Source organism: Monodon monoceros, unplaced genomic scaffold (genome assembly GCF_005190385.1).
Source record: "Monodon monoceros isolate NGI ecotype Baffin Bay Population unplaced genomic scaffold, NGI_Narwhal_1 Super_Scaffold_18, whole genome shotgun sequence".
NCBI lineage: Eukaryota > Metazoa > Chordata > Mammalia > Artiodactyla > Monodontidae > Monodon > Monodon monoceros.
The window spans coordinates 152,103,989-152,121,637 of NW_021703774.1; the positions used below are offsets into that span (position 1 = coordinate 152,103,989).

The window sequence follows — 17,649 nt, forward strand, 5'->3', positions numbered from 1 at the left end:
CACTGCCCTCCTCCACTACGGAGGAAAGTACCTTGCAACCCCCCAGCCCACCCCCAAACATTCGAGAAGATCAAAGACTTACATGTTTGAATCCTACTGGTGCCTTCTAGCATTTACTCTTAAAAAGGGGGAAATCTAAGTTATTGTCACAGGATTCTTAGAACTCAAATGTTTGACTCGTAGAAATCAGTGTCATTTCAAGAGGTTTTCAAACCTAAGACTCCAGAAAGCCCCATATTTGAGTCCCAACACTGCCTTTTATTAGTTGTGTGATCTTGGGTGAGCCACTCTTCAGTCATATGATAAAAAGTTCTTCTAAACTGAAGTGTGATATACAATGAAAAATGACATAATTATCATTTTTCTTCTTGCCCCAGTCACAAAATACTACGGTTGCAAGAGACTTGGTCAAGGTTACACAACAAGTCAGAGGTAAAGGCCTGTGTCCCAGGGAAAGAAATGAGGATCAGTCATCCAAGTCCAACCCTGAAATGCTTGAGGGGTTCTGCTCCCTTTCCACCAGTGACAGTGTTGAAGACTACTATACCCCCACCTCCATTCCCTGGTGAGGATTATCAGATTTTTATCTGTGGGCAGCCCTGAAAGCTGCTAAGGCTCATAATGTGTAAGTAACTGAGTGGAAGAGTAGACAAAGTGGAACAGAAGATCTGAGTTTTGATGTCAGCTGTTACTGTGTGATCTTAGACAAATCGTTCTGAGCTTACTTCTTTATCTTTCAAATGGGCAAAACAGGTAGCTACTAACTATCCAACTTATCTCAAAGGACTGTTATCAGAAAATGGATATGAAAGTGCTTGCTAGATAAAGTTCAGAAACACAGAAGTGGTGTAGCTTCTTACAGGAAGGTGTGGGGTTTCAATTGTGCTACCTTTAATGAGACATGACTGAAAAGTCATGGAACATTCAAAAATGTAAATAGAGATAAGACCTTGGCATAAATACTGCCTTATGAAGTTCAACAATGCTACCTTTGTTTAAAGAATATTTGTAACACCTCTCTTGGAAGTGTCTGTGAAACCAGTTTAAAAGGCGATCAACAATCTTGTCCTATCTAGTTCCACCCTGTTTCTCTGACCAAACAGTATTATTACCTGACAACAACTTTGAGCCATTTCTAAAACATTGAGCCATTTCTAAAACATAACCTTCCCAAGAAGATTTGTGATGAGAAAGGACAAGTCAAAGAACATGACCAAAACAAATGCAAAATGAATTCCCCTATGATTTTCCACACTGTCCCTAGAGCCAAATTAACTGCCCATCTCCCAGGAGGCCTCCTTTAGACAAGGATCATGCCTACTTTCATGCTAAAGTTCTATTTTCAATCTAGGGACCTTAATTGACAGTTAAAAAAAGACACTGTACAAGTGGCCATCGTTCCTAACCCCAAGTTCTCTGGCTTGGAGGGTCTGCCATATAGCCTAATGGTGGGCAGACAAAGAAATCCACTCAGGAGTCTGAATGAGGTGACAGACAGGGGCTTACGTACTTCTGCTTCTTTGATCCTTTATGAGTTTTCTCTGTTTTCTCAGCTGATCTTTCCCTCGAGTGGCTTGAGTCTCGGGAATCCACTGATTCTCTTGATTTACCTCGTTTAAGATCTCTCTCTTTATGTTTTTTACGACGTTCGATATCAAGGCGGAGATCAACAGGATCATCTTTGTATTTTCCCTCAGCCTGCCAAAAGAGAAATCAAAATTTAGGTTTTGGGGATTCAGGGCTACCAACTCAACCACCCCACGAACTGTGGCTTCTACTCCACTGGAGTGGTGCAGCGGAAGCACTGGGAATGTGAGGCACCTCGCCCAAGCTCAGGAGGGATACAGGATGGTCCACAGAAGTCGCTTCATGAGGATCCCACAGAGCCCAAACCAGTTCTCTAAAATAATCATGAAGACCTTCTGCATATGCTACACACACACGTACACGCACCTCACTTTGCTGTTTCCCTCTGTGGCCCAGTAAAGAAGGGCTAGACAACAAGTTGAGAAGGCCAAAATCAACTCTGGAAGGTGTTGGTTAGGCTGGCTCAGGCTTAGTCACCATGAAGAATGGAAATGCTGTTATCTTCCCCTACCTACACTGTGGCAGCTGCCCTGGGCCTATCCTCTACTTGGAATTCTCTCTCAGTATTGAGTCCAATGACAGACAATGCGAGACTCAATCAGCCTTCCAAAATGTTTAATTGTATTAAATTTCTCTAGAAAAGGCATATCAAAAAGCATAACGAATTCATAATGTGGCAATACCAAGTCAAAGTTTATTTAAAAAAAAGGAAGGGAGGGAGGGAGGAAGGAAGGAAGAAAAGAGAAAAAGAAAACCTTTTTTTGCTAACTTTCTAGGAAGTGTAACCTATCAGGGTATGTATGTTGCAGATACAGCATGAGCCCAGCAACAACAGCGGCCTTCTACCCCAAACTATCATGCCAAGGGCTTTCGACAGCTCTTTAGAATCTCAGTGAGCAGAGGTGCAATGTGGTTTCAGGCACATTATACACTAAGATTTGTCTCATGGAAGTAAAACCTCCTTAGGGACTTCCCTGGAGGTCCAGTGGTTAAGACTCCATGCTTTCACTGCTGAGGGCCCAGGTTCAATCCCTGGGTCCAGGAACTAAGATCCCCCAAGCTGCACAGTGCAGCCAAAAACAAAAAAACACAACAAAAAACTCCCTAAAAAGAGGAAGCGATGAGTAGTTCACTTAGCATTAATGTTTTACTTATACAAACAACTAAGCTTTTTGTTGAAATAATTTAATTAACAGGAGTGGTAGGTAGTAAGTTGGTTTATTTTATCACATGGTTTTCTTCTGACAGAGGGAATGGGGCCTCTGTACCCTCCAAAGACAAAAAAAGAGAGAAGAAAAACGCAGCTGCAGCTCCCTTAGGCAGTGCCCACAGCACCTCTAATGAGTAGGCTATGTGGGGCAGAGAGGACGGAATCTCTTCTGATGTTTCAAAACCTTGCATTTCACATGGTTAAAGCTGGTGGGTACTTGGAGAAAAAGAAAAGGGGGATGGGAGAGAAGAGAGATTGTACAAGAGTGCCTCTCATTACATTCAACCAATAAGACAAATTTACTTGGAAAACTTAAAAATTACTATTTTTAGAAAAGGTTTCAGCAGCATCGGAAGAGCCATCTCTAATTTTAAATTACAACTCTATATGGGAATGGTGGTCAAGAAATACTAAGATTTTTAAGAACCCAAATCTAGTACCTCATAGTAAAAGACTGCACACAAGCTTTAACCTCTTAATAACAGTGTTTACGTGCACATCATTACGAATGTAGCTGGGCTATCAAAGCAATGTTTAGCTTTAGAGTAACAGTAATCGACATGATAGACATGGTGCAATGTTAGGAGAAAATCTGGACAGCTGCTTAGAACAGTCTACTAAGTTAAGACATGAATATCGCACTCTTCTCTGACATGCATGTCTCTTTGAAATCATGGTTGGAAATAGTGCATGTATATAGTTGATTTGATAATACTTACAAGCAGAAAAATATCACAAAAAGTTTCTTCTCTCATCATGGGCACTTGTTCCAAAACTCCTCTCTTTTTTTTCTCAAGCTCACCTCAATAGACTTTGGGGTCATTTACCATATTCTAACCACTTCACAAAGGTTGTTGATACATTTAATAAAAATTAACCCTTTGTAGTTCATTTTTAGAATTATGCCCATCCTTAAAAGAAAAACACAAACTTAAGTAGAGAGTAATTTAAACAAACACATTTCTGTCAAGTTCATGCCCAACGCACTCATTTTGCTGGAATTACTGATCAAAGCAACAGTTCACCTTGTAGCCAGGTTCCCGGGGACTTTTCATTTCGTCATGAGCCAAACCATGTTTTCTGAATGTACTGGGGGAAATGTCTATCCTCCTAAAATTGAAAACACAAAAACTGTTTAACATTCCATAGTGTGAATATAGCACCTCAGTTCGTAAGGAGAGTGGTGCAAATCATAGGCATTCCTTTTTATTACACTTACGTTGTTTGCTTATATACTTACACTCTCCCATAGATGTCCATGCGCGTGTATGCATGCACAACACATATACACACACTCTCTCTCTCTCTCTCCCAACTTTCCAAACTCAAACAGAAAAAACATCTTATTCCACCCAGTACCATTACAGCCAGGAAAACAGACTCACCTACAGCCGTGCCTATAATTTCAAATTCACATCAAGATTATCTATGCCCTGCTAACTTCAAAAAGCAGTTTTCATCTTGGAAATTAAAATATAATGGCCCTTGGGACTTCCCTGGTGGTGCAGTGGATAAGAATCAACCTGCCAACGCAGGGGACACGGGTTCAATCCCTGGTCCGGGAAGATCCCACATGCCATGAAGCAACTAAGCCCATGCACCACAACTACTGAGCCTGCACTCTAGAGGCCATGAGCCACAACGACTGAAGCCCGCGTGCTTACAGCCCATGAGCTACAACTACTGAAGCCCGCGTGCTTAGAGCCCGTGTTCCGCCACAAGAGAAACCACTGCTCAAGGAGAAGCCTGTGCACTGAAGAGTAGCCCCCGCTCGCCACAAGTAGAGAAAGCCCACCACATAGCAATGAAGACCCAACGCAGCCAAAAAAATAAAATTTAATATTTTTAAAAATACAATAAAAATAAATAAAATAAAATATAATGGCCCATTATTCACCAACAGGATGAGGTCGAAGTGAGAAACAACTGCCTGGCATGACATAAATCCCAAAAGACCCTAAATCCAAGACTGCTGTGCAAACATGGTCCTCCTACCTCCTGCAAAGGTTCAAGAGCTGACTATTATATAATTAAAGACCAACTTTGTTTCTAGACAAAGTCCCTATTTGCTGAATGAATAGTCTCCAACAACCGAATGTTTAAACCTCTGGGCTTTTAAACCCTTTGACATAATCCTATAAGCACTCCCACCTCCAGCCCCCACCTGCTGCAAATTCTTCCAAAGGAAGGACTAATATATGAAATACATGGGTTGCTTAAAGAAACAACATCTAGGGCTTCCCTGGTGGCGCAGTGGTTGAGAGTCCGCCTGCCAATGCAGGGGACACAGGTTCGTGCCCCAGTCCGGGAAGATCCCACACGCTGCGGAGTAGCTGGGCCCGTGAGCCATGTCCACTGAGCCTGTGCTCCGCAACAGGAGAGGCCACAGCAGTGAGAGGCCTGCGTACCGCAAAAAAAAAAAAAAAAAAAAAAGAAACAACATCTACTCTATATAAAGAAAGCTCACAGTGACCTTGGGTTACTGTCTGCCAGCTCCCAAGAATACAAGGGTTCATTTATACCAAAAGGGCTGTTTTCCTCTGGCCCAAAGTGAGAAACTTATAGTCATCAAAGCATACCCTTTCCACTACAAACAACCACTATCCTAGAGCCTGGAGGGCACTACCTTAAATTCTGCTGATAATGTAACTGACAAGTTGCAAAAACAAGACGAGTTTATTATCTGATGAGCAGACTTTTATGACCACCTCTACTGTAAGGCTGAGGTCCTCACCTGTGAATCTCTGGGCTTTTCTTGTTTTTAGCTGCCTCCTGCTCGGTTCCTCTCTTTAGGTATTTAGTAAAGCGTTCATGCAATGTCATTCCCGAGGACCCAAAGTGATGCTCTGTGGGGAGTCAAAGAAAAACATATCAGGCTATCAAAGGCACACCCAACATTCAACTTGTGTGCATGGACCTATAACCACAGAGATGTGACTAAAGTAGTCAAGTCCATATAAAAAACATTAGGAAGAAGAAGGAAAAATGGCTGGTTCAGACAAAATCCAATGTCTGATTTCCACTGTAGGACATGGATACAAAGAGAGAAACTAGAGCTTACTATCCTTTGATTCAGAGCACCAGCTCCTGCTTGAGTTCCAATTTCAGATGGAACCCATAACTGGCCCAAACCCAGATTCTACATGACGTTCCCCAGCCTGTCCACCTCCATTTGCCCAGGAGATGGCAAAATAATGTGGGGAAGATATCCATACCCCAAGATCTACAAGAAGCCTCTAGAGGATTCTAGCTACTAGACAGGAAAAGACAGAGGGGCTGAGAAAGTCACCTTCATATCTCCTTTTCAAGCAATTTAAACCTTCACATGAATTTTACTTATTCTCATGATCACAGGTTACCACTAGCATTTCATAATGTTCAGCTCTGTAATTAAAAAATGGAAACTTCTCCCTGGAAGAAATTTCCTTCAAGTTAGCCCGTAGCTTCAAAGGCCCCTATCAATGAGATAAAGATCCCTGATAGACTCCCTCATTCCCCCACTCATCCTTCTGCTTGTTAGAGAGGAAGCTAAGCACGTGGAAAGGGAGCTTGAGCAGGCTGGGGTCTGGACTCACCTTTAACGTGGTGAACGATGGTCACTATATGCTGGGCAAACAGTTCTGAAGGGCTCCGCTGAGACTGAGCTGACTGTATGTGCTGGAAAATGGATCGAAATTCCTGTTCCTTTTTGTTGCTATGAACTAGATCCCGACAAAGCTTTCGCTCCTGAGCCAATAAGCCACTGGGTCTGAAAAAGAAACACAGGGAGGCCCAATGTAACAAGATACACAGAAAGTCAGAACGTTTAAATCCTAAAAATGAAGAGCGTGCTTTAAAAGAGTTAAATTTATCTGTAAAGTTCCTTTTTTAATTCCTACCAAAGTAAAAAGTAACTTCAATGCACCATAACTATGGGAAAAGGCATCCAAGATCTCTCTCTTCCCTTTTCCCCGTTGGAATTTAATAGGAACACATGGGTAGGATGAAGCATTAAACCTCAGTGATTCTGTTCTGGGGGGTCTCTGCTGGTTTTAACAGATGACAAACAGGAAGGTGTTTTAAAAGACCAACTAGTTTGGCCATCCAGGGCCACTCAGTGAAGTGACACAATGCAGCAAGAGTGGGATGTGGCTAGAATGCTGTTCAGGAGACTTCCAACTGGCTTTGCAGTTTTTACACCAGGTAAAAAGCAGCCTGGGCTTCATCACTCTTTCCTGAAGTTCTCCTGCCCCCAGCCCCAACTTTAAAACTGTTACATTATTTCATGAAGACCTGTAAAAATAGATATTGTGACTTAGCTAAGAATGGAAAAATGGACCCTGCATGGCTCCACAGGCAAAAGACATCTCAAGCACATTTAGGAAGGCAACAGGACGGGGGTGGAATGGGGCCGGCAGGGGAGCTTACAATGTGATGAATAGAGTGCAAGAGAGAAGCAGAGGGGACCCAGCATCAAAAAAGCCAGTCACTATAGTGTAAAAAGACGCTTCACCACTGCTATGATACTGCCCCCAACATATAACTGCTCAGTGATGCACACTTCTCCACTGAAAACAGAGACACGAGGGTATCCACACTGAAAATGAGACAGCGGGGAAATACATGAGGGGCCTGTCCTCGTTCCAGAATGACCTCAGGGAGAGAGGTTAGGCTACTAAAGCCCTGAGGGTCAAGATGGACTACAGCTCACCTGGCAAGGTCCTCATCAAAAGAGTCCATCCGGACATTGACCTGGGCCTCTCGAGTAATGGAAAAGGAAGACTTCCCCGTGGAAAAGTCTCCTTTGGCTCCTAGCTTCTCTCGGCTCTCAGAGGTCTTTCTCGGGGGAGGTGATGAGCTTTTCTCCTGGACTGCTTTGTAAGCAGTCACTCGGAAATTTTTTTCAGGCACAAATCCCCTGTGCCCACTTTCGGTTCTCTTGGGTCCTCCCCGATCCTCCTTTTTGGATCTCTCTGAGAAAGACTCTTCCTCCAACTCCTCCGTTTTTCTTTGCTTTTCCTTCCCTGGCGGTGCGTACATCAGGCCCTCCCATTTGCCTGACTTTTCCTCCTCCTGGTTTTTGTTTGCACCTGCTACAACTTTCGACATGAATTTGGGTTCATCATCAAACTCAGATTCCTTCCTTCCTTTACCCTTGTCTTTATCTTGATCATCCATCTCCTCCTTGTGGAAGTCAGCCATCTTCTTCTCAAAGTCATCTCGGAGCTTATACCTTTTAGGAGACTGGCTACCCCGGAAAGGCTTCTCAGTATCAGTTTTGGGAGCAAATGGATCAGATTTCATTTTTGTATCACCCAAGCCCGCATCAGAGAAGCTCCCTTTCTCTTTCATTTTCTCTTTATCAGTATTTGTTTGTTTCTGTTCCTTATCCTTTCCATTCTCTGTCTTCTGCTCATCTAGATACCTAGTTATGAAAACACAAGGGAGACACACACAAGAGGCTTCTTAAGCAACTTGATCTAAAATAAACTAGCACCATGTGCGTACGGTCTTAGGATTCTGCTTCTCTAATAAGCATGTCTTGTGGATTCCAGTGTTACGAAAGGAGTCTTGGTTACCTTCTATTAATTTCTAAAAAACTGCTCTTCACAGATCTATGAACTTGGCATTTAAGAGAAAACTATATGGTCTATGGAGTTGTGTATTATAAAAACAAACAAAAAGAAAATAGCAAAGGCAATTTTTAGGATACTGAAAAACAAAAACCTACTTACCTGTAAGTGGTCTAGGAAAAAAAAAACTTAAGGTCTTATCCAACCTTCACTCAGTCACTTAAAATCTGCTTTCAGCAAAGTTAACATAGAATGTTCAACCTTGGACTGTTTTGCTTTTATACAACTCACATTTGGAAATACAAGTCTCAAAAGAGACTTCAAATTTGCTTCAAGTCACCTAGAAGATCTAAGTATGAAATATACTGCAAACACAAATAAAAACAGAACACATGTTAATTGGGGGAGGGGGCAAAAATCATCCTACTCATTCTTATGGAAAAGCAGAGCTCATGCCCAAGTGTTCTAATGAGACTCATAGTCCTGGCAAGGAACAAAACTTGTATTTCAAAGCAGACTTACTGAAAGCTGCAAAGTACAGATTCTGAACGTCTCATTTGTACCATGAATGGAAAAAGTCTGATCATGTTATAGTTGCATTAATATGACAAAAAAGAACCAAAGGACAGCAGGGCAGCAAAGAATATGCTAATAAAAGGAAAAGGTGGGGGCAGGAGGGGAACCACCTGCTCTGTAAAGCCATCTTAACAACCTGGTCTCAGTACAAATTCCCTGTTATATCTCTGCCACCCCAATCCATCCAACCACATAAAAAAGATTCAAGTTCCAACTCAGTGTGTCCCCCAGGGTAGAAAGACAGAGACACTGTTATGTCCTCTCCTAACACACAGCCTGGTTGGCTTCTACTGGGACATACACCCACTTTGTGATTTTAAAACAAGGTCTTCCTGGACTAAGCCTTGGACTTTCCCATTCTGCCCAGTCTCCTCAACTGGAGGGTGTGAGGGCGCAGCTCTTCACCATGATGGACTGATGCAGATCGATCACAGGAGATGGTAGGTCCTAGAGGGTCTAACAGCTCCAACAGCCATTCATTTTGGTAAAGACCACATTTTTTGATGGCTGACCCACAAATCTCTACTGTTCTCTGGCTTATACTGGTAGAATCCAAGGTAAACTTTAAATGTGAAAACATCATTGCAGAGTAGTCTAAAGAAACTTTATGCTGCAATACAAATTCAGGAAGGTAGGAAAACTAGAGTTAAGCTAAAGGTTTCCTGGGGTGATGCTTTAAAGTTTGCTAAATGAAAAGTTGAGGAAATGGGATTACCTTATTACCACTAATCAGAGCTCTACAGATCACATTACAACTAAACTGCCGGCTGGTGAGATAAAAACAACCAGACAGGGGAAACAAGATACTTGCCTCTTTGTATAGGCTGCTCCGCCTGGAGCAGCAGCCTCCTCTTTCTGAGATGAGCCATATGTGGAGCCAGTGGCTGGTGGACTCTTACCCATGGGGCTCTTTTTGGATGGACTCAAGGACCCCGAGCCATGGTCAAACTGACCTTGGTGTGTCCCAGCCTGGTACCCAGCACCACTCTGCAGAGCTGAGCCCATCTGGGATGTGCTGGAAAGCGGAGGGCTAGGTTTGGGCACAGGGCTAGGACGAGGTGACCGCCTCCTCACCACCACAGACTGGAGGGGGCTTTTGAGAGCCGGGCTTCGCTCCCGAGGACTCAGCTCAGACACGGCTGAGGCCCGTGATGCAGAACCAGCACTGTATGTGGTGGCATCTGGCCATGGCTTTGAGCTCTCAGACGCTTTTGTGTCTTGAGAGGCGCCTCCAGAGAACGGCTGCTCCTTGGCCTCATCTCCCTGGTTATCCCCGGCAGCCTGAGACGGCCGGCTATCCTTGGAAGAAGACTTTTTCTCCTTTGCAGACTTGCGCTTAGAAGATTCAACTCGGCTGTGGTTGGAGGAAGAACGAGAGGATGAGGAACGCCTTGACCTGTCAGAGGAAGACTTATCGGAGTTTCTAGAATGGCTCCTGGACCTTGGTGAAGGGGACCTTCTCTTTGGGGACCGGGATCGGGAACGGCCCCGACGAGGACTGTATGCCTGCCGGTAATTCTGCCAATTTGAGCGGTAGTTTCCATAGCCTCCTCGGTTATACTGGCCCCATGGATAAAAGCCTCTGTTGCGCCCACGGAAATAATAGGGCCTTCTATAGCCTCTGTTGTGACCTCGGAAATCCCGATTCTGATATACTCTTGGGTGATTTCTCTCTCTGTTATGAGCTGGAGAATATGATCTGGAACGAGACCTAGAACTGAAAGAGGGGCAGGGGAGGGAAGAAATGTTTGAATTTTTGACACAAGCATTTTTACTCAAGAAAAACCTGCCAACAAAGAGGTAAATCCCTCTTCTTATGTATCATTTAACTTCAGTGTTTTCAAACGAAAGGTACAAACTTAAATAATTAATTCTACTCTTATGGCCACATTAAGTACAAAAATAAAGAAGCACTTTAACAAATGAGACACTGAGATGCTTCATTAATACTGTAGCACATTCTAAATGGAGATGTATTTCTATAGTGACTGAGAGAATATAAAAATGTTTCTAATGTGGTAAACTAAACAAGCACCATTTTAATATAGTATACTACTTGCTAAGAGTTTCACAGGCACAGAGGATTGTACAGGTAGGTCCCTGGGTCATTGGAAGTGATCCCTGCATGCTGTGGTACCCAGACAGGTAACTATTCAGATCCTCTGGCCCCACACTGCTTACTCCCCATCCTATCCACCTCTCTCTGTCTGTGCAGGGCTAATTTCTTAGCTTCCACTAAGACTTGGGGTTGTATAAAAAAAAGTTACAACAGGTCTAAACCAAAGAATGCTTAAATAGGGACTTAGAGAACTCATCTGTTCAAAGCTTAAAAGAATTTTAACTGAAATCAGATCAGCAAAGCATACAAATATTGTTGGTTTTTTTTAAACTGGGAATCTGGAAATGGTCTCATTATCTAGAAGGTCAAGTTTCTGTGGCTGAACTACAAGGTCTTACCCAGGTGCCACAAGAGGGCACCATCTGACCATAAGACATCAAAACACACAAGAGGGTAGCAAAGAGGAACTACAAAAACAGCCCCACACTTGCACATCTTTAAGGTCAACCTAAAGCCTAGTGGTGTTCTTCTTCATTTAACAATACAGAACTCTAATTTAGCAAAGGTACATTTCCAGACCAGTGGGGATTCAACAGTAACCTAACTCTGTAAAAATTACATGTTCACAAATGCCAGGCTTGTCAATGACAGGGAGCTGTTTCCATCAAAGAGCCAAAAACTGTATTTGTTGGTGTGGAAAATCCAGTGGCGTTCTTTGATACCACTTGTCATGTCAACTATGATATAGAGCATTAATTAGTCACTACTCCTAAGTAGTTAACTAGAAATATGTAAAATTACTAGAAAACTCCAAAAATATTTTCTTTACATATAGAATAAAAACCCTTCAGTTCATAAGCAGGGCTTCTCATATCAGACCTAACTGGAAACAGATGCAAATGTGACAGGTTTTAACAACTAAACAGAATGTTATTTTTAGAAAGAAACTTACACTTAGAAGATAAAGTGGGATTGGTTTCCCACTACTTACTACCCACCATGCTCAGGTTCTTTACCTACTCCAAGAACAACAGGAACTAGTGAAGATGTAGCATAGTGATGGTTGTTAATGGTTGCTATTTAAGTACAATTTAAAAAAAAACTTACCTTTCACACTTTTCATTCGAAAATAGAACAATGTAAGAAAGAAGGGAGAGGCAGATGCAGCTATGAAACTGAATATGACCCAATTTAATGGCTGTACTTGAGGGAGGTGATGCACCACCAGCACTAAGGAGGGTTTTATTCATGTTCCCATCCTCAGAGGCTACTGCTGCTTCTGTCACCAATTACTAGTGAGGGCCCTGCGGCATACTGCATCCAAAACCCGCAGTCACTGCACGGATGCAGGAATATGAGTCTCTGCAGATTGCAAATGAATTTATTTATGAGAAGTCATTTAAAAGGATACATAAGTCTGTGAAATACAAGGAAACAACCAATTTTCTCCAATTCTGTAGAACTCAGCAGTTAAGTTAATTTAAAGGTATGGTTTCTCAAACTCTCTGGACAGTATACTTTCCTTGTAGGAGAGGGAAAACAAAAGAAAAAAATCATGAAACAGATAAGCCAGAATTAAAAATTGAACATCCAGCGGCAAATTTATCTGTTTCTAAAAAGCAGAGAAGTCAGACTAGAATCAAATATAAAAACTTGTTTTCTAGTGGAGATATTCCTCCAAAATAATCTTACAGGTATTAGGACAGCACATGGAGTGGCTCTAGACCCACCCCGGCACATATTGCCTGCATAAGGTATCTTTCCCTCATTTGCCAAGTTGATGACCATGCCAAATGACCTGCAGAATAAGGAGAAGCAATCTGTCCAGAGAGATCCGCCCAGAACTCTAGCTATCACAAATACTTCAGAACTGGTAAACATTTTTCAATTTGGGTTATGTCAGTTCAATTTTCTCTCTCAGTTTTGGTTGTACAGCCTCTTCTTTTTGAACCAATTATTTAGTTTCCATTTACTAGATTAAGTTTTAAAGAACCAAATGAGCTGAAACTGAGATTTAAGCAAACCAGATCAAAAGACTCTGGGCGCAAGGTAGGAGTTTACTAAGAGTCTCTGCTCGGTCCTATGGCCTTGATAGCAAATTCCTGGGGTAGATATATTTAGTGGGCTTTCCCTCATTTTTGGGGGGTGGGGGTGGGGTTTGAGAAGATAAAAGAGAATTTTACTTACATACAGACTCTGACACAATTGGGCAACAGAGAGACTCTATCTAGCACAGGCCTCAAACAAAGCTTGGTATAAAAATGTGTGCCCAAGAAACATGGGAGAGAAAAATAAAGTTAGGATTGGTTATCCTCAAGGTGTAATGTTATCTTAAAAAAAAAAAAAAAAAGTGTTTTTGAGTGAGAGACTCAAAGTTTATAACCTCCTGTTCTACACTATATGGAAGTCATTAACATTTATGCACACCTATTTTTTGTTCAATCTCTGCTCTGAAATTAATTTTCAGACAGGCTTCTCACAGATTCCATTTAAGAATTAACTTATTCTTGGGCTTCCCTGGTGGTGCAGTGGTTAAGAATCCACCTGCCAATGCAGGGGACACGGGTTCCAGCCCTGGTCCAGGAAGATCCCACATGTCGTGGAGCAACGAAGCCCGTGCGCCACAACTACTGAGCCTGTGCTCTAGAGCCCGCGAACCACAACTACTGAACCCACGTGCCACAACTACTGAAGCCCGCATGCCTAGAGCCTGTGGTCCGCAACAGGAGAAGCCACCACAATGAGAAGCCCACAAACCGAAACGAAGAATAGCCCCTGCTCGCTGCAACTAGAGAAAGCCCGCACACAGCAACGAAGACCCAACACAGCCAAAAATAAAAAATAAATAGAAATAAATAAATGTATTTAAAAAAAAGAATTAACTTATTCTTGTTGGGAGGGTGGGGGGGGGGAGCCTACCAACTATTTGTTTATAGACTCTTTTAGGAGTAGGACTATGGAAACCATCAATAAAGATTAAAACAACTATTCCTGAGTTTATTTTAAACTGTGTAATTCATTTCAGAGAAGGGCTCTAGATACTCATCTAAAATAATCAGCAGGGGCGCCAAGTGGTAAAACTGAGAAATTGTCTCCTTGCCTACTGCAGCTCTGACAAAAAGAATGAAATTGTACAAAAATCCCCTTTTGGTATTTAAACATTTAGATACATCAATATTTCTCTAACACACATATAGAAACTTATATTTACTAACAGGTTCTTATCTACTCACAAAAGAAAGTTTTAAAGAATGAAAAACCGAACTCATAACACAACAAAAGAGGAAAGATGCTGGAAGTTTGGCATTATATTCCAAGACAGCTGAAATAGGAAATAATCCAACTAAAGCTGTAGAAACTGACTAAATTAAAGAATACTGGCAATAAATTCAAAAGAATTATTTGCATATTTACTAAGGCAAAGTGATGTCTACAATAGTGATTTTTTAGGCAGTTGCAAGATGTGTTTTAGTAAATAGATGCAGCTTGTCAGCAGCTGGCGTATCAGGTATATATATACAAAGGACTCCTGATTAAGTTTTTTAAGGTTTAATTATTTTAGTGAGTTACGGTTTCTTTTCCTTGCAATGTTGATCATACTATTAATCCTCTTAGCTATCCTTTCTCTGCTGATGGTGCAAATAAACCTTGGTCCAAGCCTCCAAAAATACTTCAGTGAAAAATAATCAGGTGTAGAGATTTGAAGCAAGTAGCTTAAATAAAAATAAAATGCTCTTTCTTCCACAGTGGATGCAAAACAGTATGTGCTGGCAGGAAAGAAAAGGAATTAGGCCAACAGCATGGCAATCAAAGATGATTTGGATTTGTAACATTTGAAGAGACCTGGAATATCTTACCGCCCAACACTCCACCTCAAGCCAACCCCGCACCTCCATTTGACACAGAAAGGGTCTAACAAAAGATCTTCAGAGACCTATACTGACTGATCAATGATCATCTCATTATACAATCACACCCCCTTACCTCAGCCTGCGTTTCCTTGAACGAGAGACAGACCGACTTCTGGACCGAGACTTCGAAAACGAACGAGAACGAGATCTTGATGCAGATCTTGATCGAGAAGAGCGAGATCCAGACTTAGATTTGTTTGTTTTTGACATCTCTAAAGAGAGGGTCGCTTTTCAATTACACCTAATGTAAAAAAACAGAATCAAACAAATGAGTGAGTCCCTTGAACTTCTATGGACACTTAGAAACAAACAAAAAAGATGAAATGACTCCTAAAACCAAACCAAACCAAACACTCTTTGCCCTTTTACCAAGGGGGATTTCTAAGCGGTACAATTCCCAACGTACCAACCCACAGCAGCAAATGGAAAACCTGACCTGTAACTCTAACTGGGGGACACCATGAAACACAGACAAAAATGAGGAGAGCTATTGATAACCTGGGGCACGCAGTCTTTTCTCAATAAGCAGACAAGTTTTGCAAACTAAGTTAACTGTTAATAAAAGTACTGAGATGACCTGAGACAGGCTTTCCAGTCCTCACAGAAGAAACTCTATGCAATGACATCTTGGTTATAGAGTTTGTGGCACATCTTACCATTTCCCTACTTCCTGGACCCTGAATCCATGAGGCATACCCTTAATATTTACTTCAAAGGAAAAGGTTTAAAGTGTGAGAGATTCTGTAATCTCCTTTACACCTACAATTATGTATTACACCTATAATTATAATCATACATCTGCTCATTACATCTATAGTTATATCTTTCCATTTTGTATTTTTCTAACTTTTATCTTCTTTTTTATCAGTATTACCAAGTACCTATGTGTATTATTTATCTTATCAAAGAATTAAAATCCGTTTATTTGTGCTCAAAAGAAAAAGTGTGACAGAATATTCTCAAATATTGTAATACCACAACAGGATGTACTACATCCTGTAAAATATAGGATTTTTTTTTTTTGGCTGCGTTGGGTCTTCGTTGCTGCGCACTGGCTTTCTCTAGTTGTGGCGAGCAGGGGCTACTCTTTGTTGCAGTGTGCGGGCTTCTCATTGCGGTGGCTTCTCTTGTTGCGGAGCACGGGCTCTAGGCGCGCGTGCTTCAGTACTTGTGGCTCGCGGGCTCTAGAGTGCAGGCTCAGTAGTTGTGGCGCACAGGCTTAGCAGCTCTGCGGCACGTGGGATCTTCCTGGACCAGGGCTCGAACCCACGTCCCCTGTATTGGCAGGCAGATTGTTAACCACTGCGCCACCAGAGAAGTCCCAAAATACAGGATATTAATCCATAAACATAGGACTAAAGTAATGTATAAGGAGAATAACCTCTACTTTCTTCTAGCCCATCACTAGCTTCAAGAGTCAACCTTCTTTCAGGGTCATTTTCCCGTGAAAAAAACAAAATTGTTTTTTCCTTTTTTTTTCAAAGATCAGAAAGCTAGTTAATACCTAAACCAGACCAGAACTCCAGGACTTATCCTATCACCCTCGCTGTCTCACTGCTTAACAAAAGATTCTTTTATGTAATGTTGTGCCTGGCTTGTGAAGGGAAAACAATAACCAATGAACATTTCACCCTCCCCTACCTCTCAGATTTTCTTGTTATTCAGATCCCAACTCAAAGGCGATCTCCCCAGAGGTTTGCCCTGGCCACCCAATCAAAAGCAGCCACGCAGTCATTCTCTAAGTTCTAGTCCAGTACCTTGTTTTCTTCTTCCCAGCATTAAATCCAGTACTTGAAACTTGTTTACTTTGTACTTGTTTACTTTGTTTTTCCTCCTCTACCCAAGTAGGATGTAAGCTCCCACCAGCAGAAATCTCATCTTTCTTATTTACTGTTGTATCCTCAATGCCCAGAACAGCAAACACTTAAACAGTATTTTTATTAACTTATCCTCAAGGAGGGTATTATTACATCCCTTTTTACAGATGCGGATACTGAGACATAAAGAAGGTAACTAACTTGCCCAAGGGCACACTGCTTTAAGTGGCAGGGCTGGGATTTGAACCCAGGTGACCTGGCTCTAAACCAGTGCTCTTAACTACCATTATACAGCCTCGCCAGAGCAGTGTCTGGCACACAGAAGGCATGCAGAGACTTGTGGGATGAATAAATGAATTCAAGTCTCCACTCCTATTGAGTTTAGGATCTGGTAAAGAGGGCAAGACAGAGACAAACTGAAAGGTGGTATCTGTTTATAATTACTATATTCAAGTTTTAGACTTGAATTTTAAGAACTTTTGGAAAGGCAAAGAAATCCAAGAAGCTGCTATAGCTCCAGCTCATAAGGGAAATAACCATAATCTCAGAGACATAAATTTAGAAGAAGACTGAGAAACTGCTAGGAAGCCAGAGACAAACAGTGATGAGTAAGAGATTGCTAAATGAGGATACCAAAGACCTACAGTCTAGATCCTACCAAAAGGATCAAACTGTTACATGCTTTAGCAAGGTCAAAGATGTTTCAGTTTGGAACCGATTTTTGGAAGCAGTGTCATTATACAAAGCCAGGGTAGAGGAATAAGTTATTTGGAGATATGAGGTGGAGGTGTAAATAAGCAATTTACAGAAACTGAATATTGAAAATACATTGTTTTTCTGGTTGGCCTTCAGCATATTTGGGGATTCTCTAGGTTCATTCTTGCTAAATGGCTTTTTTCTGTTACAAGTCTAGGGGTATCTTTGCCTAGCAACTTCT

General features: G+C 41.8%; 1 protein-coding gene across 6 annotated transcripts in view; it reads right to left on the reverse strand.

Annotated features, from left to right (window-relative positions):
• The window catches only part of THRAP3 (thyroid hormone receptor associated protein 3), a 74,005-nt gene that overhangs the window by 5,102 nt on the left and 51,254 nt on the right, over window positions 1-17,649 (reverse strand). For all 6 annotated transcript variants that reach the window (XM_029230911.1, XM_029230912.1, XM_029230915.1 and 3 more), the window contains 7 exons: window positions 14,969-15,136; window positions 9,737-10,642; window positions 7,488-8,201; window positions 6,373-6,545; window positions 5,532-5,643; window positions 3,823-3,907; window positions 1,511-1,698 (listed from right to left, as the gene is read on the reverse strand). In XM_029230911.1, coding sequence (XP_029086744.1) covers window positions 1,511-1,698; window positions 3,823-3,907; window positions 5,532-5,643; window positions 6,373-6,545; window positions 7,488-8,201; window positions 9,737-10,642; window positions 14,969-15,105 — 2,315 coding nt within the window. In that variant the 5' untranslated portion in view covers window positions 15,106-15,136. The remainder of the gene's footprint in view (window positions 1-1,510; window positions 1,699-3,822; window positions 3,908-5,531; window positions 5,644-6,372; window positions 6,546-7,487; window positions 8,202-9,736; window positions 10,643-14,968; window positions 15,137-17,649) is intronic.